The sequence below is a fragment of the Triturus cristatus genome, chromosome 9 (assembly GCF_964204655.1).
Source record: "Triturus cristatus chromosome 9, aTriCri1.1, whole genome shotgun sequence".
Lineage (NCBI taxonomy): Eukaryota > Metazoa > Chordata > Amphibia > Caudata > Salamandridae > Triturus > Triturus cristatus.
Genome location: NC_140592.1, coordinates 168,253,765 through 168,281,167, shown reverse-complemented (window position 1 = coordinate 168,281,167; position 27,403 = coordinate 168,253,765). Strand labels below are relative to the sequence as shown.

Here is a 27,403-nt window from a genome sequence, read left to right as displayed (position 1 = left end):
GTTTTTCGGGGCCCTCAAGGGCCTCGTTCACCACCAGTTGGTCAATGGTGCAGTCCGCCACATGGCTGGGTATTGTTAACATGGCAGGGGTAGGCAATGGTCCTAACCACTTCTTTAGGAGATTGATGTGGTAAGTCTGTGTTCGGTTAGGTTTCACCTGTATTTTGTAACTGGTTCTTCTGATAGTGCCTACTACTTTATAGGGGCCAAGCCATTCCGATCTCATCTTGCTGAAAGAAGAAGGCATCAGGATTAGGACCCAATCGTTTACGTATAGTCTCCGCCATTTCTTTCCTCGGTCATAGAAATGCTTCTGCCTCTCTTGTTTCCTTTCGAAATGGGAATAGGCAAGATCTCCAAGCTTCCCTGTTTTGGATTTGAGATTTTGAGTGTACTCTAGGAAGTGGCGGGTGTCCTCTTCCTCCTCCTTTTCACATGCTTCCTTGGTCATGTCCAGGAGGGACCTAGGCTGTCTCCCATTATAACATCTCAAAGGAGGAACAGCCTAGACTACTCTGGACCTGACTCTGGACCACGTACAGAGCCAGAGGAAGAAGTTGGTCCCACTCCCTTCCCTCTACTTTGAGCATTTTATTTAATATATTTTGATTGTACCGTTGTATCTTTCCACCAGACCATCGGTCTGGGGATGATACACTGAGGTTTTGATGTACTGGAGGTTCAGGATTTTACACACTTCTGTCATCAATCGGGAAACAAACGGTGTCTTTTGATCGGTTAGGATCTCTTTGGGGAATCCGACACGAGAAAATAGCTCTATCAGTCGGTCCGCTATGGCTTTAGTGGCGCAGTCGACAACCACCAAAGCATACTGGTGTCCCAGTCGTGTTTTAGGAAGTGAGCCGATAAGATCCATCCCTATCCGTGAAAAGGGAGTTCCTAACACTGGGAGAGGCTGTAGAGTCACCGGGGGTGGCCTGTAGGAGCTTGTTTTTTGACAGGTCTCACATTCCTGGCAGTGTCTTTTTATGTCATTGTATATACCCGGCCAGTAGAAGTGCCGTAAGACATTTTGGGTGGTCTTTTCGCTACCTAGATGACCAGCGGTGAGGTTCGAATGGGAAAAAAACAAAATCTGTTCCCTGAAGGAGGAAGGGACCAGAAGCTGGGGAAGGACGTCTTTATGACTGATTCGATATAATAAACCGTCTTTCCTCTGGAAATGGGGAAACCTGTGTACTGGTCCTTCCCCGGGTACCTGGTGTAGTAGCACTTTGCCATGTATTTCGAAGGGCTGGGTCGTTTGTCTGGGTGAAATGAAAGCTTTTGTCCATGAGCCAGGGTTCGGGTGTGATCAGTGCCGGGAGGGGACTCGTGGGGGGCGGTTCGCATCCTTCTTTTGCCCTACCTTCCTGCAACAGGGACCTAAAATAGTCTAGGAAATGGGGATTGTCTGTCCCTATGATAAGTTCTTCTGGCAAATTAGGCATCACCCTGACTTTCACGGTACAAGGGGTCCCGTTCATGTGGGTGAGGTCTATTGTGGCCATGGGATAGGGTTTCACGTCCCCATATACGCACCTGATGTGTACGAGGTTCCCCCGATCCACCTGGTGTGTCCTGATTAGATCCCCCTGAATGACGGACTGTTTAAATGCGGAGTCTAGCAAGGCCCTGACTATGCGTTCATTTACCCTTACACTCACATAGAAGGCGTGTCCCTGTTCGGCGGTATACATGATGGCCCTGGGTACGTATCCAATGTCCATTGGCTCGTCACTTGTTCTCCTTCTGGGGCAGTCTCGTGCGATGATACCCCAGTCGCCGCATTCGAAACACTTGGGGCCCTTCAGAGGAGTGGCCTCCGGATGTCGGGGTCTTGTACCTTCATTGGTGTTGGGCTTTTTTGCCGTTGGTCTAATGAACTTCCCGGGTAAGGGTCAGTATGAGCGGGCCACTTCATCTCCACAGACTCGGGGTTGGGCCCGGGAAAAGGTAGCGGCCATTTCCATAGCTTCCATGGTGGTGAGGTTTGCGTGTTGACGAAGCCAGCGCTGGGTGTTGTAAGGGAGAGCTTCTAAGAACTGCTCGAGGTAGATTTTGTCCATTATCTCTTCTTTGGAACAGTCCTGGGGCTTCAGCCACTTGTCTGCCGCGAACTTAAGACGATAAAAGAGGGTTTGGGGATTCTCTCCAGGGTGTCCTCTTTCCTTCCGAAAGCGGACTCGATAAGCCTCATCATCCATCCCTAGATGATCCAGTATGATGCGTTTAACCACACCATATGGGGTGTTCCCCAGGGGGTTGGCCACCTGGTAGGTGACCTGTGCCTCGCCGGTCAGGAGTGGTGCCAAGAAAAAGGGCCACTTCTCCACGGGCCAGTTGCAGGCTCTGCTTGCCCTCTTGAAATTAAGGAGGTATGCATCCTGATCCTTGCCCGCCATGTACTTCTGTAATGCTACACCTGTAGGTCCTTGGACAGGGCTTCGTGTGCTTGGTAGGGGACTCGCCACTTGTACTGTGACTATCCTCTGTAGGCCCTCCATCTGTGCGGCCATCGTGTCTTTGAATGCGTCTCTGTCGCTTGGGCGGACGTCATCTGCCGTTCCACCGCCCATCCTAATTTGTCCTGGGCCTTTACTATGTGCTGGATCAACGCGTCCATTATGTCCGTACTAATGGCAGTTATGCCTGCATTCTCCACCAGTTGTGACGGGGGGGGAACTACGGGATCGGTGTCAGAAAACAGGTCCACTCCACGTCTGGATAAATGTGGCTTTATTGTAAGGTATACACGGGGTTTAGGTGAGGCCAGTCTCAAAGTCTTGCGCACACGCGGATAATTCGCCTTATCCAGGCCTGTCTACTGGATTATATGGGTGTCTCTTCGTCCTAGGCCGGTCTTCGACTCAGGTCAGAGCCTCTTGTACTCCAGGTATTCCAACAGGGGTCCAGGCCGAAAAGAGGGGAAACAAAAAAAACAAGAAAAAGCCTTCCGACAGGTTTTGCTATTCTCTGTCCTACAAGTAAGGGGAGGGAAAGTGTAGGGACACCGGTGAAGGAGAGTCGCTCTTGGAGGTGCAGTGCTCGTGAGAAACGGAGGGTAGGCAGCCCAGAGGAACACGCATGCGAAACAGCTACTCGTGCTCTCTCTCTCTCTTTCCAACCCACCCTGCGACGCGATCCCATACCTGAAGGAGTCACGCTCCTCCGGGAACGTGGCTGGGCGGTCCATGGGGACGTTGGCATCCTGGCTCCTGTTCCGACGTTGGACCGGGAATCCATTGTCTCTCCGTCCTCGGGTCTTCTCCGGGAATCCTCTTTGCTTCTTCTTTGTCTTTCTCGTCCGGCTCGGCTTCGCGTCTTCGGGGTCCGCGCAGAGCTGCCTCACTCCAGGGATGCGACTTGACTTGCTCAGACAGGATGACGTCACTCATCCGGGCGGGGCGTTCTCTATCCCCGGGCTGCTTAAAGGTGTATTGCTGCACCTCGGGAGGGCTCTCATGCCAGGTGGTGTAATCTTCTGCATTCCAGTTTCCGGGATGAAAGGTAAGGTGAGATTGATTCTCAGTGGGACAGGACCACCAGTCTCCGGGCATTTCCCACTCTTCGGATTGCTCATGGATCGGGGGAACAGGAAACTCGTGACAGGTGGCAAGATCTATGCCATCATCATAGACTAGAACAGCCTGAGTTGGAGTTCTGACCAGGCCAGAAACCACCTCAGTACCCAAGGTTGACCCTACTAATCCATTGGTTGCTGTACTACCACTTGTACTGGTGCTAGGGGGAGCAGTTGCCTTAGGGGCAGTGGTAGTAGGTTCCTTGGCCTTTGGACAATCAGCATCTCTTGTCCAATGGATCTTTACTTTACACAAATAACACCAATGTTTCTATTTACCCTTCATGGAGTTTTGGGACTCACCCCCAGATGCAGGTTTTTGGTGGACCTTGAGTAGACTCCTTTTTGTCTATGCCCTTCTCCTGTGGTTTAGAAGAATCTTGTTTCTTCTGATCACCTCCACCACCATGGTTTTTCTGCTTAACCCTGGCATGGACCCATTTGTCTCCCTTCTTTCCCAATTCTTGGGGAGAGGTCAGATCAGAGTCCACCAGGTACTGGTTTAAAAGTTGGTTCTGTCAGTTATTAAGGGTGTGCTCCCTCATTATCAAATTGTACAATCCTTCATAGTCCTGCACCTTGCTCCCATGAAGCCAGCCTTCCTGAGCCTTAATAGCACTGTCAAAGAAATCAACCCAGTCCTGGGTGTGTGCATTCTGTGTGTCTCTGAACATATTCCTGTATTGCTCAGTGGGTAAGCCAAACCCTTCTATGAGTGCACTCTTCAGGACGGAATAATTATTAGCATCCTCTTCTCTAACAGTGAAGAGCTTATCTCTACCTTTGTTACCAAAGGAGAGCAACAGGATAGCTGCCTACTGCCCTTGGGGGACCCTTTGAACTTTACAGGCCCTCTCCAAAGCAGTAATCCATTTATGGATGTCACTGCCCTCCTGGTAAGGAGGGACTATCCTGCTCAGGTTCCTAGTGTCAAAGGATGTTTCCCTAATCCAAGGGACACTATTGCTGCCACCATGGTACTCTAGTCCCAGTTTCTTCCTAGCTTTCTGTACTTCCGGGTCTCTTTGTCAAGGGCCAACTGATCTTGCCTGAGCCTAAGTCTTACTCTCTCAAGTTTGATCAGGTGGTATTCCCTCACCCAGGAGTCTTCCCTCTTGCTAGATATGGAGGTCCTTATGGAATTAGCTGAAGCATTGGATTCAACAGAGGGGGGCCTAGACCTCCTCTGCCTACTCTGAACCCTCCCAGGAGGAATAAAGGAGACACCCTCTGTGCCATCTACACTATTCCCTGGGGGATCAGGATTTGCCAGTGTGGAGTCACCAGACTCCTCTTGGCCATACTCTGAATTGAGCACCCCCACCCACATTGTCCTGTTCGTCTGCCCCTCCAGGATTCTTGTCAACCTGATTAAGTAGCTCTAAGAGCAGCTTAGTAGTGGGGTTGTTACCTGCCTTTATCCTTCTAAGGCTGCACAGGGTCCTTAGTTCCTGGAACTTCAGACCACTGTACTTAGAAGACTAGGGTACACTGGTATCCCCAACTAAACACATGGTCACTAAGTGTAGTGAGGTGTTGCACCTACCTACCCTAGTGTAAACTAAACTTCCTAAGATTGGAGAAACGGTTGTGCTGGACCTTTAACAACCAATCTAAAAGTTCAGTAGAACTTACTTAGTCTAATTAGATGTGCCTAATGCTAGTGATGGTTTTTCAATTAATCCACACCTAGTTTAGCTGGTAGAACAATGCAGGCTTGAATCCCAACCCCTGCACACCAATGTAGGAGTCTGGCTTAGTATATGGTGCTCGCTTATGTAAGTGTAGCACCCTGCACTAATCCAGACAACCCTTATGGTGATTTTAATGGTCTTAGTCAAATTTAGAAAGCTCTCAAAGTGGTAGCTTTGGAGAGCAGCTTTCAGGTTTAGTCCAGAAGGAGTGTAAAGCAGCTTGTTTTACCAGTACTTAATTTTATGATATGGGTTAAGTGAAAAAGAACCAAACAGTGTAGTTATAAAAATATGTATTTATTATAAACGCTCACTAACACATTGCAATATCTCCTACCCGGAGATATAACCACAATACACACAATACTTTGAAAATAGAACACGTAAGTAGCAAAAATACACAGTGGTCTCCAGGGGGAGACCAAACCATATACTAAAATAGTGGAATGCGAACCACGACCTAAGTCAAGAATGGACCCAGAAGATGTGGGAACCCCATGGAGGTCGTGTGCAGAGTGGGAACACGACTGCGTGCTCAATGCAAGTCAATGGGTAAGTCGCGGTTGTAGTTTTAAAGAAAAAGGACCCTTCCCAGCGGACCCTGAAGATACTCTGTGAAAGATGGAAGGTTGGAAAGTCACCCCACCGTGGGTACCCCAGAAACCAGGATACCTACTCCAGGTAGGAGCATAGGTGCGAAGTGACGTCGGAAACCGCCATAGGCCACAATGGAGGACTTCAGTGAAGATGCCGCTGGCGAAGAGAGTGAAAGAGTCCGGTGGAACCCAAAGGTGTATTTAAGATGAGAGATACCTGCAAACAGAGGGGACAGAGTCTAAACCACTCAGGTGTGACTAGGAGGCACGGAAGATGAATGCCTACCAGTGTCGGAGATGCAGGAGAGTTGACGATGCCATTGAAGTTGCAGCTGTGCAGACCACGTGATGCTGTGGAAGACCAGTACCTGTTCACAAGCTGTCCCATGATGGATGTCAAGAGCCAAGGGGTCAGTTTCTGACAGGGGCACCGACAAGCCTTGGCAATAGCAACCAATGTAGTTGTAGAAAAGGTGCAGTGTCGGGACCAGCAAGGTCAAAGTGACTCACCAAGAGCAGGTAAGTCAGAGCAGGCCCCAAGCAAGCAGGAGCCAAAGAAGACCCTCAAGAGGACCGACGGGCCAAAGGCACAGGAGTCGCAAGAGGACCTCAAGCAACTCACCAAAGAAAGAAGACCCATGGTGCAAAGGATGAGGTGCAGGCAAATATCTTGCCTGCAGGAGATGCTTGAGGCTGGAGCTTCTTGGAACCTGAAGATCTCTGGAGGAGAGAGTCAACAAGCTTGGCAACAGAAAGTCAACGCTGTGCACAAGGATACGGCTCCAGCAGTTCCGACGAGGGATACTGGCTTCAAACTTTCTGTGAAGACAGTGCACTCCTCGAGGGAGTTGCACAACCCCCACCTGTGTTGCTGAACCTTTTGGAGTCCGTAGGAGCTCAGGAACAGCAGACTCCTTCACTCCAAAGGGGATTCCTTCAGGTGTCTTGGATGTCCACACGCCTGTGAAGAACCTGTATGGAGCACAGACACAGATGTTGCAGAAGACTGGCAGGGTGATGAGCCCAGGAGCAGCAGGAGTCTTCCCAGTTGCAGTCATGGTTTCCAAAGCAAAGTCCATCGAAGTCCAAAGTTCCCAGAGGAGGGGCCGGGCACGGCCTAGCCCCTCCCCTGGCTACTTCCATGTCCTTTGTCCAGTTTCACACCAGAGCAGGAGCTAACCGCTCCCTGAACTGGTTTCAACTGGAGAATGCAAGAAAGGCACCAAATGTGCCCTTCAAAGCAGTCTGGTGGTGCTGGCAAGCACCCATGCCCCGTCCCAATACACTAAGTCCTGTCTGGGAGGTGATCACACCTCCCTGTGATAGGAAACCAATTTCCTGCCTTCCCCTGCTCGAGCTTGGCTCAGCAGCAGGAGGGCAGAATCGTGTCTCTGGTCTCTGGTCGGCAGCAGCCATAGTTTGCTGTCTGGGTCTAGAAGACTGGTACCGAGAGCACTGGGGGCCTCCCAGAGTAGCTTTACAGTGCATGAAAACGTGTTTGATACCAAACACGACAGGATTCGTTACAGCCAGTTTAGAGATAGGCATTGCCTAATGACGCAAGGCCACTCTATGTATTGTAATGGCCGATGCACTTACAACCCGGGAGAATGGATTCCGAATGTTGTAGGGGTGTCCTGCTCATGCAGGGGCACCCTCCCATTTATAATCGAGCACCCTGCCTTCAGGATGGAAAGGCCTGCCTTAGGGGTGACTTATAGGTTTTAAGTGCAGTGACCTCAGATATAAGGAAACGTATATCTGTCATAGGTGGTGCTAGCACCAGCTTACACAGGCTGCAATGGCAGGACTGTAGTCACACTTTGACTGGTTTCTCATGGATGGCATAATACATGCTTCAGCCCATGGGAGACCCCTGGTGTACCTATGCCCTGTGTACCTTAGTATCATATATTAGGGCCTTACAAGGGTGCACCAGTACCCAATCTGGAGTGTACCTAAGTACTTACCATGTCTAATTTAGGGAAGACGCACAGAGACAGGGGTCCTGATTAGCACAATCGCAGTCAGACTAGTCAGTAAAACATAATGACACCAGCCTTAATGTGGGGGTGTCAATGAAAGCAGATTTTACTTTCCTACAGTATGTTTCTGCTCACCTTCATTTTCATGAATTTTTGGTCTATTCTCTTTTCCTGGACTGGTTAGTCTTAGTAAGAGACCTTTTATGGTTACTGTTCGCAGACCCTCCTCCGGGGATGGTAGGGCTTTGGGATTTGATTCTAAAGTAAGAAATCTTCGGCTAGATGTCTATATGAGATGAACAACTTACTTACCTTCAGTAATGCCTTATCTGCTAGAGACAGGTTCCAGCCGCAGATTCTTTAACGACCCTCCCATCTCCCCAGGTCTGCGAACTGGGTCCTGTTTGGTCTCAATTGTTTTGTCTTCTTCTTTTGAAGAAAGAAAAAAGAGAGAAGACGATAAGAAGTTTCCAGTGATATTGGACATAGGAATTCTCTGTCATCTCAGGATTTTTTATTGAGATATTAATTTACAGAATTTCTAGTTAGGAATTCATTATTTATTTGACACATGAGTGTTTTTTGTTTAAGCACACTGTACAATATGCAGTTTCATTTTGTGGCTCCCCGTTTCAAGTACGTAAAATAGTCACAGAAGAAACTGACGTCGGCGAGGTGTTTATATGGGCTCCGTTGACGTCACATTCGGTCGACGACGTCAATACGGAGTTGCGTGACAACCTCTGCCGGCGCACTGACCTGATATGAAAAGATTTATGGATACAGTCTCAAGCCTGGAGAGGATTCTAAAGTAAGGAATCTGCTGCTATATCCTGTCTCTACCAGATAAGACGTTACCGAAGGTAAGCGACTTGTTTCAAATGAATTTTAAATTTAATTACTGTTTTATTTATTGAGTCATTTTTTTAATTCAAGTTTGTATGCCTCTTTTGCTTTTATGGTTGTTTTTAAATGATCGAATAAAGCTATTACCGAGATATATCAATGCATTGGCAGCTTAGAAAACCTTTTAAGTTTTCTGACAAAAGTTAAAAAGTAATGTCGTGTGTAGTTCCTTAAAAAAAGTGCATATATTTGGTGGCTGTATTGTCCCTCCCTCAACTGCAACCTGATGAAGTTAGGTTGTTGGGCGGAAGAGTGATCTTTTACTAGAAGAATGTGTTGGTATGATAGGGATATAATCTTAATATATTTAATTTCATGTTCCTTTCTTTTTCTGTCTGTGAGACCAAATTGTGCAGTTGTTGACCCGCATCTATTCACCAAGGAGAAGTGTGGGTGGGGTCTCCCTCCTTATCAATGCTTTCCTGTAAGGAGTATCTAGGGGTTTATTGTATGTCTTTCTCCAAACTTTGTCCAAAAGGATGTGTCCCTTAAATCACTCTATATCTTGTTCTCTTCTCACCACTGTTCAACAAGGGGAACATCGTTTACAACGCGGGGATTACATCGCGATGCCATTACATCGCGGTTTTTACAACGCAAGTCGTTACAACGACTTGCGCTAGATGGCGCTCTAGGACAAGGAATAGTATAATTTACTATCCAACACCTTCCCTACTGTACGTAGACTGGAGTTGGAATAGTAAATTATACTACTCCTAAGTCCTATTCCTTGTCCTAGAGCGCCATCTAGCGAAAGTCGTTGTAACGACTTGCGTTGTAAAAACCGCGATGTAGTGTACCGCGATGTAAATGTATGCGTTGTAACGTCAGACATCCTTCAACAAGGGTGTTACTGGGAGATTTCAAAGCTTTGTCTTGATACCTGTTTATGGCACCACCTATAACCTGTTGCTGTTTGGGAGAGAGCGATCTGGATCTCCACAGACCGTTTTGAAGGCTCAAACCGCTGCTCACGTTGGAGGAGGGTTATCAGAATCAGAATCAGAACAAGATTTATTGTACAATTAATTAAAATCATTACAATAATGCGGACATTAGTGCACATGAGATAAAAATATAAAACCTCTCACCATAAAATGACAATCTTTTGTCATCAGCCTAAACAATGTCACTGCGTTTAAAAACCTACATCATAAAATGATTTTAAAGTACTGTGTGCAGCCAATCTAAGGTGCTAAACCCACTTCTGAATTGCTGGATGCCCCTTCCTGAGCAATGTCACCGCGTTTTAAAAGCTCCATCATAGTATGACTTAAAGGTGTCTTGTGCAGCAGATCCGAAGTGCTAAATCCACTTCTGGAATGCTGGATGCCCCAGCCTAAATAGTGTCACTACGTTTTAAGAGCTCCATCATGGTATAACATTAGGGTTCTTCATACAGCTATATAAGGTGCAAAGTTTTCCCAATGATGCTTTCTAGGCTTTTTGGGGAAGAGGCCGGTAGTGGCTCTTAGGATGCTCCTCTAAGTCCAGCCTTGGAATTTCCATGAGACATGATAGGGAACTATTGCTGCCTGGCTGAGACCAATTAACTTTGTGACGTATTCCGCCTACTTGCACAGATTGATAAATTGTCTTCAGGGTTGAGCTACTTTATTCACTTCTAAACCTTCTTGGAATGCTATTCTTCTGAAACTGTCAACCTTCTTTGATGGCCCAATATGAAATGCATAATTTTACGGTGCTCCTTTGTGTGTGGCTTGAGGTGTCCCTAGCGACTACATGTGGCTCTATGGGAGCCACCCATGCTGTGTTCCCTTTGTCAGCTTTCAGCAGAATCTGTTAACCATGGGTTGAGCTTCCCCACTGCATGTAGGGTTAAAGTAGCAATTTTGAAAATGCTAGCTGATAGCTGGGTGGATTCCCCTTTTCAACAGCAATGCAGGGCTTCATTGCATGTCTGGATATTTAGGGATCTTAGCATGGGTTGTAGCCAGTATGTTCCATAGGGCAATAGATTTTGACAGATGCAGACTATGTGGACTAGGGATTCAACTCCTGTGGGAACACAGCCTGCGCTGCGTATCCTCATCATGCCCCCTTCTGCCACACCAGCAGACCTTTAGTGAAACCAGACCAAATCTTAATTTCATCGGCTGGATTTTCATTCCCTTAGCCAATAGTTGGGAGAGGTAAATTGGGAGTGCGCCTTGGTCAAAGAGGTTGGTTGTCCAGCTGCCATGGATTGTCTCCTTCAGAGACTTTATGCCTCAATCCATGGATATTAATTTTGCTTGCTTTAAAAGTAGCTTCGATATCTGTTTTGTTGGGCAGTTGGTCGACCATTTGTCCTGTGCTTCTAGGTCAGTGAAGGAGCTGGTCAGATACTGGTGCCAGTTGGAATGTGCCCGGTCCATCACTGACCATAGAGCCAAAATGCCAAGAATTAGTTGATGGCACTATGATCTCACTCTGCGGTACCTGTTTTTGAACATTACATCTATGTGAATGTCACCTTGTCATTCCTTCATCATAGCTGGTTCCAAAATTGGTGTTACGGGGTGAGTGTAGACCTGGCTCTGCATCATACACGCGTCGTACATTTTAGGGTTATTGGAGTGAACATGGATACTAGGTCTGCCTCTTAGTGTATACCCATAAGATATGAGAGTATTGTGCTTCAAAAGGCATGCTAATTTAGAAACTCCTGACGGTGACGTAGGCCAGAAGGATGATCTTTTAAGATGCCTGCCACCATACAAAAAACAGTTGAGCAGTTGAATTTGGAGTTATTGACATTACCAGCATTAAAGTAATTATTACAATATTTGCAGTTTAATTCACTAAACCAGATTATGGATATAATTCAACATGACCCTAAAAATATTTTTTTCTCATTAACATTTACCATACCCACTTCATGTGTCCTTTTTTCCCAGCCTTCTGACATTGCAATTGTAAAGTCAATGAAGAACCCTCCGCATGGCGTCAAACTAGTTATGTCAGCTGTCTGTGTCATGAAAGACATAAAACCTGAAAAGATTATGGATCCTGCAGGGACAGGAGAAAAGGTAATGTATTTCTGTGCTAAAAGTTCAATTTGTATTTGGTAATTTATGTTATTTTCTGCTGCACTCCGTCATCAAAAGATTTTCTTTGATTGTCTCCGTGAGAGATTATGCCAAAATATTATGTATCTGTTTCTAGTGTGCTCCCAGTTGTTGCCTTCTCGCACAGCTAATTGATGAATTCTCAACATTTTACACTATAGAAATTAAATACAACGTTCAGTTACATTTCGATGGTTGTATGACATTTCAACACTTGCAATTACCTTGCATGTGTTTACCAATAATTTTTTATAACACATGCTTTTACCACAAAAATTCCTTTTACCATGCATGTGCCTTTACCACACTGGTAAGTATAAATGAGGCAAGTGTTTTATATGTGTGTGTGTGTGTGTGTGTATATATATATATATATATATATATATATATATATATATATATATATATATATATATATATATATATATATATATATATATAATATGTATATATAAAACTCTTACCTTATTTATGCTTATGTTATTTATATTTATATTATGTATACTTATGTAATATTTATACATACATATCTCTCTCTCTATACACACACACACAAACATACACTTTTATCTTATTATAAGGTAAGTGATATATATCTATTTATATTTATAAACCCCACTTTTTACCCTTGCCACCCTATGTCCCTACCCAACACAAACCCCTAAAATACCCTTACCACTCTTTATCCCTACCCACCCCAAAACCCTACAATACGTTTGCCACCTGGTGCCCCTACCCACCCCAAAACCCTAAAATCACCCTTACCACCCAATTCCCTTACCCACTCCTAAAGCCTAAAATCACTATTACCTCCCAATAACCCTTCTCACCCATAAACCCTAAAAACACCCCTACCACCCAATATTCTTACCCACCACTAAACCCTAAAAACACCTTTACCACCCATTACCACTTCCAATCCCTAAACCATTAGAAACCAGCACTACCTCTAACCACCCAACCTTAAACCTAAACCCTTAAATGTATGTGTGTGTCTCTCTCTCTCCTCTCTCTCTCTCTCTCTCTTTATATATATATATATATATATATATATATATGTGTGTATATATATATATATATATATATATACACACATACATACACACACATATACACACACAAACATTTATGCTATACTTACCTTAAATAGACTTACCATGCATGGTAAAGGAATATATGTTGTTACCTCGCATTCCAACACCACCCATTCCATCAAAACGCATTTGTAACAACGCAAGTGCTGTTACAATGCGTTACCATCACAACACATACATCTCATATGCCTTTACCACGCATACCATTACAACGCAAAGGCATGCGTGGTAAAGGCATATATTTTGTAAATATATATATATATATTTTAAATACACTTAAACTCTCAAACTACCCTTTATACCCCAATAACTATTCACCCCAAAAATTCTAAAATTACCCTTACCACCCCAATGCCCATACCCCCAAACCCTAAAAATACCCCTACAACCCAAACAAACCCTGAAACCTAAAATTACCTTGTGCACTCCAAAACCCAAACCTACCCTGAACCCTAAAAATACACATGCACCCCAAAACCCAAACCCACCCTGAACCCTAAAATTATCCTGGGCACCCCAAAACCTAAACCAACCCTGAACCCTAAAAATACCCCTGCACCCCAAAACCCAAACCCAGCCTGAACCCTAAAAATGCCCCTACACCCCAACACCCAAACCTACCCTGAACCTTAAAATTACCCTGGGCACCCCAAAAACCAAACCCATCCTTAACCCTAAAAATACCCCTGCACCCTAAAATCCAAACCCACCCTGAACCCCAAAATTACCGTGGGCATCCCAAAACCTGAACCCTAAAATTACCCTGGGCGCCCCAAAAGAAAAACCCACCCTGAACCTTAAAATTATCATGGGCACCCCAAAAAATAAACCCACCCTTAACCCTAAAAATACCCCTGCACCCCAAAACCCAAAACTCACCCTGAACCCTAAAATTATCCTGGTCACCCCAAAACCTAAACCAACCCTGAACCCTAAAATTACCCTGGGCATCCCAAAACCCAAACCTACCCTGATCTCTAAAATTACCCTGGGCACCCCAAAACCCAAACAAACCCTGAACCCTAAAAATACATCTGCACCCCAAAACCCAAACCCACCCTGAACCCTAAAATTACCCTGGGCGCCCCAAAACCCAAACCCACCCTGAACCCTAAAATTATCCTGGGCACCCCAAAACCTAAACCAACCCTGAACCCTAAAAATACCCCTGCACCCCAAAACCCAAACCCAGCCTGAACCCTAAAAATACCCCTACACCCCAAAACCTAAACCCACCCTGACCCCTAAAATTACCCTGGGCACCCCAAAAAAACAAACCCATCCTTAACCCTAAAAATACCCCTGCACCCCAAAACCCAAACCCACCCTGAACCCTAAAATTATCCTAGGCACCCCAAGACCCAAACAAACCCTGAGCCCTAAAATTACCGTGGGCATCCCAAAACCTGAACCCTAAAATTATCCTGGGCACCCCAAAAAATAAACCCACCCTTAACCCTAAAAATACCCCTGCACCCCAAAACCCAAACTCACCCTGAACCCGAAAATTATCCTGGGCACCCCACAACTCAAACAAAACCTGAACCCTAAGATTACCCTGGGCGTCCCAAATCCCAAACCCACCCTGAACCCTAAAATTACCTTGGGCTACCCGAAACACAAACCTATCATCAACCATAAAAATAGCCTTGCACCCCAAAACCCAAACCCACCCTGAACCCTAAAATTATCCTGGGCACCCCAAAAAACAAACCCACCCTTAATCCTAAAAATACCCTGGGCACCCTATAACCCAAACCCACCCTCAACCCTAAAAATACCTCTAAAACCTATACCTCTACACCCCAAAACCCAAACCCACCCTAAACCCTATACTTACCTTATACGTACATGTAAAATACATATGCCTTTACCATTAATGCCTTTACAACTAAATTTGTTGAAAAGGCATGCATGGTAAATGTATATGCATTGTAATGCCATGCGTTGTAATGGCATTGCGGAGTAATGGTAGATGCGTTGTGTTGGAAATAATGCGGGGTAATGGTATTCGTTGTGAAAATTTCGTTATTATTGCTGTTTACCATGGTAAAGGTATATGCGTGGTAAAGGCACTGCATGCTAATCCCCGCAATGTAAAGGCTGTTTTCCTATTCCCTCAAGTTTTGACTGAAGAATGAAAACATTGATAGGTTCCTTCACAGCCTCTAGGTTGCTTATTGTGACTGCTAAGGTACTCTATCCTTGTGTCTGAAAAGTCAACCCTCCTATATCTCAGAAAATTAAAAATGTAGTACTTTAAACAAGAAGTATCACCTAAGTAGGTTCCCAGTTAGGTATAATTGAATGTTTCTTTACAAACTAGGGGACGTAGATAAGTCACGGCTCATTATGCTTTCAATTCTTGCATTTATTGTTCAATATTCACAAATTCAGATTTTAAGATTTCGTTGTAATAAGGGTTTATGCAAATTGGTTGCAAATTTTCTTTGTTCCTTTCTTTTGGCTGTTATTTATATATGAATGATGCACCCATTACGTAAACAAGTTTCTGATGGATACATCTGCCAGTGGATTCCTCACCTTGTGAATATCCCCTGCGCCAGCATTCCACGGAACTTTTCTTCCCCAGCATTCCACGTCGACGTGGGCGACGTCATAATACATCGGCTCCGCTCGCGACTCCGATCGACGTCACCGGAGCCATAAGAAGCCCACGTCGGCGTGATGACGTCAGTTCCCTTTTTTCCGCGCCTTCGACGCGCAACGGTTTTTCTCCAGTGCTACTTTGTAGTTTGGTCGTGTATCTCTCTTTTCTTCGACAATGTCTTCGACTAGGAAGTCGGGCTTTAAGCCCTGTAGGGAGTGTGGAGGCCTGATGTCGATGACGGATCCACACCAGAATTGTTTATGGTGCCTTTCCTCGGAGCATGATATGGAGGAGTGCGGATGCTGTAGGAGCATGAACCCGAAGGCACTCAAGGAAAGGAAGACCAAACTCTTTATGAAGAAGGTTGGTGAAGACAAAAGAGGGAGGAAGAAGGAGAGATCGAAGAGGGAGTCATCGACTTCGAAGTCGTCGAGGTCGAAGAAACACCATAAGAAGAGTAAACACTCTCGACGTCGATCCTCGAAGTCCAAGAAATCGAAGTCGAGGTCGAGGTCGGCGTCGTCTCATCGACGTCGGGGCAGAGGTTTGTCTCCTTCTCCTTCTCCTTCGAAGTCGCCGGAAGGTTCTCCTTCGGGAAAGCAGACTCCGATTCAGTCTCCTACGAGGTCTTCGGCTCCGTCTAAGACGTCGACTCCGGTTCGTGTGGAGTCGGATGCTTCTATGCAGGAGGAGCAGGAAGAGTCGGTTCCAGTACCTGAAGGTTCGGAGGCTCCAGTGGAGGATATTGCGGAGCCGGTGCCGGAGGCCCCACAAGAGGTTCCTTTGCCTCAATTCCCGGCCCCAGGTACGGATTCGGCTAATTTCTTGAATGCAATGTATGGCATTTTTAGTAGGGCGGCCTACCCATCTGGAGCACCAGCTGGTCCCGTGGGTCCGATGGCCTTTACAATGGGGGTGCCACAGCAGTATGCTCAGGCCCCCTTTATGCCCTTTATGCCAATGGCGCCTTCTTGGCAGTTTCCGGCGCCGCCTGTGGATTCGAGTCGACCTCGGAAGGTTCGGCAGGCTTCGGAGCCTCCTTCGACGCCGAGACTGGTTCCATCGACGCCGAAGCCGACTCCATCGACGCCGAAGCAGACTCCATCGACGTCGAGGCTGGCTCCATCTGCGCCGTGTCTGGCGCCGTCGACGCCGGTTCCTCTGGTTCCTCCGACGCCGCGTACGACGTCGCCGACGTCGGTTCCCCGAATCCGGTCGAGGAGGGAAGCCCAGAGGGTGTTGGAGGAAAGAAGGTTTCGTGAGGTGGAAGAAGGCGAGGTTGATTCTTCTTCGGACGAATTCGAGGGCATTGAGGATGCCAGTGGGCTGGATACGACCCCAGAGTGGGAACACGCATCTGCCAGGTCTTCTCCTCCACATGAGTTGGCTCCCTATCACGTGGTGATAAAGAAAGCAGCAGAGCTTCTGGATTTGCAGCTGCCTTCTGTGGAGTATAAGTCCAACCTACTCACAGAAGTGTTACATTCTCCAACTGCGACATCGGAGCCTTTGCTACCTTTCAATGAGGCCATATTGGAGCCGGTTTTAGAGGTATGGAAGAAGCCCCTTTCTTCTCCTGCAGTGTGTAGGCAGGTGGCAAGGAGGTACAAGGTTGCTCCAGGGGACCCTGACTTTTTATCTTCTCATCCGTCCCCGGACAGTTTGGTTGTGCAGGCTTCTTGCTCCAAGCATGCTTCCGGTGCCTTCCCTCAGTATCCTGCTGACAGGGAATCCAAAAAAGCTGATCAGGCGGCCAAAAAGACCTTTTCAACAGGAAGCATGGCGTTGAAGTCCACTAATGCTACATGCCTGCTGGGGCGTTACGTGCACGCTCTTATGGATTCCATTAAGTCCTTGGCCCCTAAGTTGCCTGAAGGGGATAAGTCATCCTTCATGGAGGTTGTAGCTGACACTCAGGCGGCTGCCAGGCAAGTTATCCAGTCAGGGTTGGATACTGCAGACTCCGTGGCAAGGATCATGGGGTCGTCTGTTGCTGTAAGAAGGCAGGCTTGGCTCCGTAACTCTGGTTTCTCGGCGGATGTTCAGGCTACTCTGGTCGATCTTCCATTTGATGGTCAGAAGCTGTTTGGGGAGAAGGCGGACTCTGCCCTTCAGCGTTTTAAGGACAGCCGATTGACTGCAAAATCTTTGGGTCTGCAAGTGACACCAAAGGGTTCGTCCTTTCGGAAATTTAGGGGCTTTGGGCGATCGTCTTTTCGCTCTTACCGACAGCCTCAGCAGCAGCAGCAGCAGCAGCAGCAGAATCCCCTCTATAAGTCCTATAGAGGGAGACAAAGGGGTCGGAGAGGTTCTGGACGCAACCCCTCTTCTTCCTCCTCCTCCTCTGCTCCCAATGAGGCCTCAGGGAAGCAGCCCTAGATCCCCCATCCCGGATCATGTAAGACCTGTGGGGGGGTCGGGTGTCCTACTTTCTACGGGGTTGGAAATCTGTTACAACCGACCTTTGGGTTTTGAACCTCGTAGAGACTGGGTACGCCCTTCCCTTTCGGGAGTTTCCTCCCCCTTACCCTCCTTGCCAAGGTTATTGCTCGGAGGACCACCTGCTTCTCCTGCAGAAAGAAGTTCTAGCCTTGTTTCAGAAGGGTGCAATAGAGGTGGTTCCGGAGCAGGAAAGGGGTCAGGGATGCTACTCCCGGTATTTTCTGATTCCCAAAAAGGACGGCAGATTGCGTCCGATTCTGGACCTCAGAATCTTGAACTTTTACCTGAAACAGGAGAAGTTCAAGATGCTGACCCTTGCGCAGGTTCTTCAAGCGTTGCAGAAAGGAGACTGGATGGTGTCGCTCGACTTGCAGGACGCGTACTTCCATGTTCCAATCCTGAAGTCGCACAGGAAGTATCTCCGGTTTACGGTTGGGTCGCAGCACTACCAATTTGTGGTCCTCCCGTTTGGTCTTACTACCGCACCTCGAGTCTTCACCAAGGTGATGGCGGTGGTGGCTGCTCATCTCAGGAGGTCAGGTGTCCCGGTTTTTCCTTACCTGGACGACTGGCTTCTGAAGGCAGAGTCCCCAGAGATGGTGCAGCGCCATCTGCAGGTGACAACTCAGCTGTTGTTCGACTTGGGTTTTTCGATCAATGTGCCCAAATCTCACCTGGTGCCCTCTCAACGTAACCTGTTTATAGGGGCAGTACTGGACACTACTGTGTGTCGGGCATTCCCTCCTCCTCAAAGGATTCTCGACATTCAGGAGATGGTCCCTTTATTCCACAGTGGAGCGGTTGTTCCAGTTCTGAAGGTCCTTCGCCTGCTCGGTCTGTTCGCTTCCTGCATTCTGTTGGTCAACCATGCACGCTGGCACATGAGGGCGCTCCAGTGGTGTCTCCGCAGGCAGTGGTATCAGCACAACGGGGATCTCGGGGAGTCGATCAAGATCTCCGGAGAAGCTGCGGCGGATCCGTCTTGGTGGAGCGTGGAGGGCAATCTGTCTCAAGGAAAGCCCTTCCATCTACCTCCATCGGTGGCCACAGTGATAACGGATGCATCCACTTTAGGGTGGGGTGCGCATCTGGGGGATCTGGAGATCAAAGGACTTTGGTCTCCGGAGGAAAGGTTGCTTCACATCAACCTTCTGGAATTGCGGGCGATTCGTTTGGCGCTCAAGGCCTTCCTCCCTTCCCTTCGCGGTCAGTCTGTTCAAGTCCTGACGGACAACACGACCGCGATGTGGTATATAAACAAACAGGGAGGAGTAGGGTCTCTTTGTCTCTGCAGAGAGGCCCTGCGTCTGTGGTCCTGGGCTCAGGACCATCAGATTTGTCTGATGGCAAATCATCTGGCCGGGGTTCTGAACGTGCGTGCGGACAGTCTCAGTCGGCAGTTCTCCGCCGACCACGAGTGGAGGCTCCATCCAGAGGTGGTTCGTCACGTCTTTCGGACGTGGGGGACACCTCGGGTGGATCTGTTTGCCACTTTCGAGAATGCGCACTGCCCGTCATTCTGCAGTCTCCAGTATCCGATGCAGGGGGCGTTGGGGGACGCGTTTCAGTTGAGTTGGAGCTTGCGACTCCTTTACGCGTTTCCTCCTATACCCTTGATTCTTCGGGTTCTGAGGAAGATTCGCCAAGACCGGGCCCAAGTCATATTGGTCGCCCCGGATTGGCCAAGAAGGGTGTGGTACACAGATCTTCTCCACCTCTCCTCGTGCCCTCCGCTCCGTCTCCCTCTGAGGGCAGACCTCCTCTCGCAGTCGGAGGGGCAGGTTCTACACCCCCACCTCCAGAGCTTACACCTTCATGCCTGGAGATTGAACGGGGCAACCTGAGTTCATTCTCTCTCCCGCCTGATGTGGTGGACGTTATTTTATCGGCCAGGCGACACTCCACCAAGTCCATTTACTCCTACAGGTGGTCTAAATTTGTAAAGTGGTGTGGAGAGAGATCCATTGATCCTTTAAAGGCCCGTCTGTCCAATGTGCTCCAGTTTGCTCTTTCCTTGGCTCAGCAGGGTTTTGCTGTGGCCACGGTCAAGGGCTACCTTTCGGCCTTATCGGCATTTCTGTGCCTCCCAGATCAACCTTCACTATTTAAATCTCCGGTTGTTCTGAGGTTCATCAAGGGCCTTACAAACATGTTTCCTCCTACTCCATTTGTAATGCCTCAGTGGGACCTTAATCTTGTTTTAACCTTTTTAATGGGGTCCCCTTTTGAGCCTCTTCATACGTGTCCTTTGAGGCTGTTATCTTTTAAGGTGGTTTTTCTTGTAGCCATAACCTCGGCAAGGAGGGTGAGTGAGCTTCAAGCTCTTAGTTCCAAACCTCCTTTTCTTACCTTACATGCTGAAAGGATGGTTCTCAGGACCAGGGCTGCTTTCCTGCCAAAAGTTGTTACTCCTTTCCATTTGGGGCAGTCTATTACCCTCCCTGTTTTCTATCCACCCCCTCATCCTTCCAAAGAAGAGGAAAGACTCCATCGCCTTGACCCGAAGAGGGCTATGAGTTTTTATCTGGACAGGACCAAGGACTTTCGTATTGATGACCAGCTTTTTATTGGCTACGTTGGTCGTTCTAAAGGTAAAGCGGTGCACAAGCGCACGCTGTCAAGATGGATAATACTGACCATCAAGATCTGCTACGCCCTGGCTGGTAAGACTCCTCCTGAGGGTATTCGTGCTCACTCTACTAGAGCTAAGTCTTCAACATCTGCTCTGGCCCGGGGTGTTCCTGTGGCAGATATTTGTAAGGCCGCGACTTGGGCCTCCCTCCATACTTTCGCAAAGCATTATTGCTTGGACTCTGAGATGAGGAGGGAGGGCCACTTCGCGCGCTCTGTATTGCAAGATTTTCTGGTATAGGAAGGTGGACACCCTCCTCCGGGAGTGGGGACTGCTGTGGGAATCTATTCACAAGGTGAGGAATCCACTGGCAGATGTATCCATCAGAAGAACAAGTTACTTACCTTCGGTAACGCTTTTTCTGGTGGATACAGTATCTGCCTGTGGATTCCTCACTGACCCACCCGCCTCCCCGTTGTCCACCTTTGTATACCATGAAATAGGTCTTGTGGTAATGTTTTTATGCTTTGTTGTGCAATTGTGGGAAATGCTTGTTTATTTAGCATTCTTTTCCTTTGTATGCTATGCATATGTGTTGGTGTGTTGTATACTGTGTATACTTTGAGTCTGTTTTTAGTCCACCTGTTCGCCTCGAAGGCACGGGGAAAAAATGGGTGGAACTGACGTCATCACGCCGACGTGGGCTTCTTATGGCTCCGGTGACGTCGATCGGAGTTGCGAGCGGAGCCGATGTATTATGACGTCGCCCACGTCGACGTGGAATGCTGGGGAAGAAAAGTTCCGTGGAATGCTGGCGCAGGGGATATTCACAAGGTGAGGAATCCACAGGCAGATACTGTATCCACCAGAAAAAGCGTTACCGAAGGTAAGTAACTTGTTCATTTCAGTGAGTTCTCAATGCTCCCAAGTGATTTCACATAATGTTTAAAGATTGTGCACCAGTAGGGGGCGAAACACGTTTTGGCTGTACCTCAGAAATGGCTGTACATCATAAAAAAATAACTAGGATGATGTAATGAAAGGTCTCAGATCTCCCCTGGACCAAGGTATGTACCGTCACTTTCCCAGGGCGAGAATATAAGTTCCAAACTTATGGAATATAACATATACACAGCTCTTCCTAAGGTGGATAAACTTTCAACACTCCTCCAAAGGGAAGGCAAGAAAACAATATCACATGAGTCTCCTCTAGACCAAGGTAACACACACAACACTTCTCTAGAGCGAGATATACTTTGTATATCACTTGCCAGGAGGGCACACTCATCACCTCCTAAGACAAGAAAAAGACGAATTCAAACATATGGAATATATATATATATTTTTTTGTTTATATATTAAAGTTTTTCCATGCATAACACAAATTAACACAAGTTGGGAGATTCAAGGCATTAGTACAAAGAATGACACAAGTAGCAGTGGTACAGTGAATTGACATAGCTGCAATAACAGAGTCACAAGCAGTCCCGGAATGACAAGGCCAGAAAGCCAGGCAGCAACCCATAAGGGCAGAAAAACAAAAAAAAGAACAGAGCAGCGTGTCAGCCCCAATCCATACATCAATCATTCTTAAGCGACAGCAGATACGATGTAAGCGGCCCCCAGATGTCTCTTGGCCTTGAGGCTGCAGGCAGCTCCTCCGCATAGCAGGTAAGCTGATCTCGACAATATGTTAAGTCATGCAGCCACATGCTTGCTGTAGGAGCTAATCGGCTCTCCCAACATAGAGAAATTTGTCGCTTAGCCATGAGCAAGGCGATGGATATAAGTTTTTTATTAGCAGGGCGCACCTTAGTCCCAAGTCCCAATGCCCAACAGGCACAGCCGCGGGTGGCAGTCCAGCGGCTCCTCAATCATCAGACCAAGCACTCTGACCACCTCACCCCAATACGCAAATATTTTTGGACATTCCCATGCCAGATGATAAAAGCCTGTCCAAGATGCACCACACCGCTTACAGGCATCGGACTGGCGGAGCCCGAATTTACACAATTGCTCCGGTGTATAGTACATCTGATGCAGATACTTAAAGTGCACCAGGCGCAGGTTGCCATTCGGCGTCAAGCGGCCCGTCAAGTTGCAGCTATCCACCCACTCCTCCTCCGTGAGAGGTTCCGGAAGCACCATATTCCAATTGTCCAGAGCCCTTGTCCCCTCTAAGACCCCATCCCTCTGGGACTCCCTGTAGAGTCTGGTCACTAGCCGCGCTCTAGAGGTGGTCATGTAAAGTAGCTGCAGTGCCCCAAGAGTCGGCGGCTCCGAGGGGAAGTGCGGATTAAATGTACGCATGGCAGATCGCAATCGTGCGTATACAAAGCGCTGCATGGCTGAGACCTCGCCACGGGCCGCTAAGTCTGCTAAGGTTAGAAATTGACCTCCCGGTAATACGTCTGCCATGACGCTGAGTCCCATCTCCGCCAGCGTTCGCAGCGTACCCGTCTCCTGAGTCACTGAGAGGTCCGAGTGATGGAGCAGCGGCATATTTGGAGCATAGAGCGGTAATCTACCCGCCCGCTGCCCCAATGCCCGCCAGACACTGGCGGTGGTCTGCACCGTGTCGAACTCCCCCCTCTCATACACCGTATACGTGTTCACAATCATCGCCTTAAGGGGCAGAGGATGGACCGCGCCCGCCTCCACAGCAACATGCGGGATGAACGCAGGGTCATGCTGCCAATAATAGGCGTACTGCGCTTGAGCACAGAGGTAATAGAGATAAAAATCCGGCGCCGCAAACCCACCCTGGGCGTATGGTAATGTAAGCGTTTCCCAGCGAAGGCGGGACTTCTTCCCTCCCCACACCAGCGTAATCAGAAGGGAGCGGAGAGTGTCAAAAAAGGACTTGCGAAGACGTACCGGGATGTTACAGAAATAATATAGAAAGCGCGGAAGCACTATCATTTTCATCAAGGCTATGCGATCCGCAAAGGAGAACGGCAGTTTAATCCAACCAGCCACCTGGTCCTCCAGTCTGGTAACCGCTGTGCCAAAATTTGCTTGAATGACCGTTTGCGAATCTCTATGCAGCTATATCCCTAAATATTTAACAGGCTCCAACCCCCACACCAACGGGTATTCCATATCGAAAGGCCAGGAGCTATCAGTGAGGGACAATACAGTGAACTTGGACCAGTTAATCCCCAGGCCAGAGAAGCGCTCAAATCGAACGTACTCACGAATAAGCGGCGCCAGATACTGCGCTGGCTCGCGCACATACAGCACCATGTCATCCGCATACATGGAAACAGCGAGCGGCCGCTGCAGAAAACGCAATGCCGATGCGGCGTGCCTTTGCCACACTATGCAAGCCAGGGGCTCCAGCACAAGCGCAAATAGCAGAGGCGACAACGGGCAGCCCTGCCGCGTACCCCGGTGAATCGCAAATTTGTCAGATAGGTGACCATTAATTCGAACCCTGGCCTCCGGTTTAGTATACAGCAACCGAATCCAGTTCGTAAACACAAACGGGACACCCATACGATGAAGGACTGTAATCATATAGGACCATGCTATAGAATCGAACGCTTTAGTAGCGTCAAGTAGCACTGCCACTGCCGGGAGCTCGGGGGTCAAGACATGCATAACCGCAAATATGGTGCGCAGGTTATGGGATGTGGAGCGAGTGGGAACAAACCCTGACTGGTCTGGGAGAACCATAACCGGAAGCAAGAGTTGGAGCCTCGTGGCCAACACCTTTGCCAATATTTTGACATCAGTATTTATGAGAGATAATCGGCGGTACGAATCGCACTGATCAGGTGGCTTATCAGGCTTCAAAAGGGCGACCACCAGCGCCTCCCGAAGGGTCGGCGGCAAACACTGAGTCTCATAGGCCTCCTCATAAAGTTGCAACAGGCATGGTGCCAACTGGTCAACATACTCTTTATAAAATTCAGCTGGCAGCCCATCAGTGCCCGCCGCCTTACCACCAGGGAGCGCCTTGATAGCATCCTGTATTTCCCCTAGCGTTAGGCGGTGCATCAAAAACTCTTGCTGTCTGTGCAACAACCATACCAATGTGATATCATCTAAATATTGTTCGAGTTCATCCGGAGCAGCCGTAGGCCGGTGACCATACATGTCAGCGTAATAGTCAGTGAACGCTCGCAGAATGCCATCAGCATCATCCCGGACCTCTTCATCCACCTTAATACCCTGTACGACATGCGCCCTGTGATGCGGATCAAGGATGCGGCAAGCAAGCGACCTCCCCGGCCTTCCGCTCTCTCCATAATATCGCGCCTTACTTCGCCGGGAGAGATGCCTAACCTCTTGATCTGCAATGTCGTTATATGCTGAAAAATTTTCTTTTATTTGCGCCAGGACAGTCGGGCTAGGCCGGATACCATAGGAACGCTCCAGATCCCCCAGTTCCCTCTCCAGTACCCCCATAGTGCGACGGAGAGACTTCAAGACACCAGCCTGCAGACCGATACAGTCCCCCCGAATGGTCACCTTAAAGGCTTCCCATAGTGTCCCCATTGTCGTGACCGACCCTGTATTCACTGCGAAGTAATCCGTTATAGCCTTTCGAACCCCCTCTTTAAACACCGGGTCCAACAGAGAGGAGGACTGCAAGCGCCACTGGAAGGAGGGCGGGACCCGCGAAGGCATCGCCATATCCAGCGCCACTGGGGAATGATCAGACAGTGTTCGAGGTAAATGCCTTATCTGCACCACCCAACTACAAACATCCGGTGTCCCCAGCCAGTAATCTATACGGGACCAAGCTTGCCGCGCATATGAGTGACATGTACCCTCCATAACCTGAGGGATGACCTCATACCTTCTCGCACTGCACCCGGGGCCCTCCGAGACGGGCAGACCACTGTTGTTTTTCTATCCAGCGCAGGGTCAAGCACCGCATTGAAATCCCCACCACATATAATAGTCGCACAAGAGATGCTGGAAAGTTTACCCCAGAGAGTGTCAAAGAAACGGGATCATCCGTATTCGGACCGTATATATTAACAATAGTCATAGGCGTATTATAAAGCATGCCCTGAGCAATGATGTACCTGCCTTCTGCATCTGCATCCACCTGAAGTGGCGTACAGGGGACATTTTTCTTGACCAGTATCATAACCCCCCGAGCATACGAGGAGTAGGACGCAGCCAGCCTCACCCCCGCCCATCCAGCCGCAACCTTCAAGGCGGACTGCTGCGTGAAATGCGTCTCCTGCAGTAATGCGATCTGTACATTATGCCTGTCTAAATAGGCGAGCACCTGCCGCACCTTCCTAGCATCGTTAAGCCCCCGGACATTCCAGCTCAGCCAATTAAGGGTTGACCTGTTGTCAACTACCACAACAGTACATTTCGGGACATAGAAAAGCGGCTGGATAGCAGCCAAAGCTGCAGTACCACATAGCGTGTATCCTATGAATCTGCATCAAGCCAACACATTGAATCATAGATCCCCAACCACCCCATCCCCCCACTGCGGCCAGCAACTGCTGCCGCACACTGTCCCATGTGTGAACCAAACAAAAATAGGACATTCGCAGTCTCCTAACACGCAATGAACAGAGAGCAAAAAAAAACATTGCCCCAAAAAAGGCACCAATCTGGCACCGACAAATACCCAAAACTGTGCGGGGAATTCCCATATCAGGGGTCACTAGCGGCTCCTGGCCCCCCGCTTAGGCGGGGTGGGTCGAGCTGGAAGAAGAGTGGCAGCCACCCCGTGAGTGTCATACCAATAAAAAGGAGAGTGCAGAACACAGCCATAGCTACCTGGTAAGATCAGTAGGCATAGGAGAGCCCTCCAAGCGCGCCTCTCACCACCACCCCGAGGCAGCCATCACCAATCACCACACATATAAAGGGCATTATCACAGCAACTAGTACATACAGTAAGTAACCATAAAACATCAGATTGAACAGCAATAAGTGACTCGGATACCCTAGCGCCCCTTGTTCAGTCCTCTGAATCCGAAAGCCCATTTTTCCTGCCGGTCGGCTCCTGTCGTTCCAACCGACAGGCGTATTGCACCGCCTCTTTCGGGGCCGTGAAGATGCGCGCCTTTCCTTCATGCTGTATCCGCAGCCGGGCCGGGTACAGCATGGCATATGGAATTTGGAGGGATTGCAGCTTTTTCTTCACAGTCTGGAATTCACGGCGAGCCTGCTGCACCGCCACGGTGAAGTCCGGGAAGAGTTCTATTTTCATTCCCTGGTAGTCGAGCCTCCCCTTTTCCCTAGCTAGGCGGAGAGCCACGTCCCTGTCTCTATAATTGAGAAGTCTGGCAATTATGGGTCGCGGCTGGGCGCCCGGGACGGGCCTTGGAGCCAAGGAACGGTGCGCGCGCTCTACAATAAACACCTTGGAGAAGTGTTCAGCGCCCAGCAGTGTTGTGAGCAGCGACTCCACATATAGTTCCATGGGACCAGTGTTGGTAGTTTCGGCCACCCCAGTAATACGGCGGTTATTCCTTCGGGAACGAGCTTCGATGTCCTCACTTCTGGCCTTTATAACCTCAAGCACTTTCTCCATGGCGGCGCATGAAGTGCCCACCGCTTCCATTCGGTCCTCCGCCGCTGAGATGCGGGTCTCTGCCTCCACAATTTGCTCACCATGTTTATCGAGCCTTGAGGCCATACTGTCCATGCGGAGATTGAGCCCATCGATTTTTGCATCTATAGTTTAAAGGCTTTGCTGCATAGTGAGCATCATTTGCTCCAGCCGTATGGTCGGGCCATGTTCCAGTTCCGATTCCAAACTAGGGGCGGCAGGCGTAGGAGCTTTAGTACTCGTTTTAGCTTCGAACTGAAGCTTACTCTGCTGCTTATCCGTGCGACCCATGCCCGCAGCGCCCGTCAACCAGA

At 48.5% G+C, this 27,403-nt stretch overlaps 1 protein-coding gene across 1 annotated transcript in view; it reads left to right on the top strand.

The window, feature by feature from the left end:
- Positions 1–27,403, top strand: part of DNAH12 (dynein axonemal heavy chain 12) — a 1,449,067-nt gene that overhangs the window by 924,071 nt on the left and 497,593 nt on the right. The window contains exon 50 of the mRNA XM_085624669.1: positions 11,665–11,796. Coding sequence (XP_085480795.1) covers positions 11,665–11,796 — 132 coding nt within the window. The remainder of the gene's footprint in view (positions 1–11,664; positions 11,797–27,403) is intronic.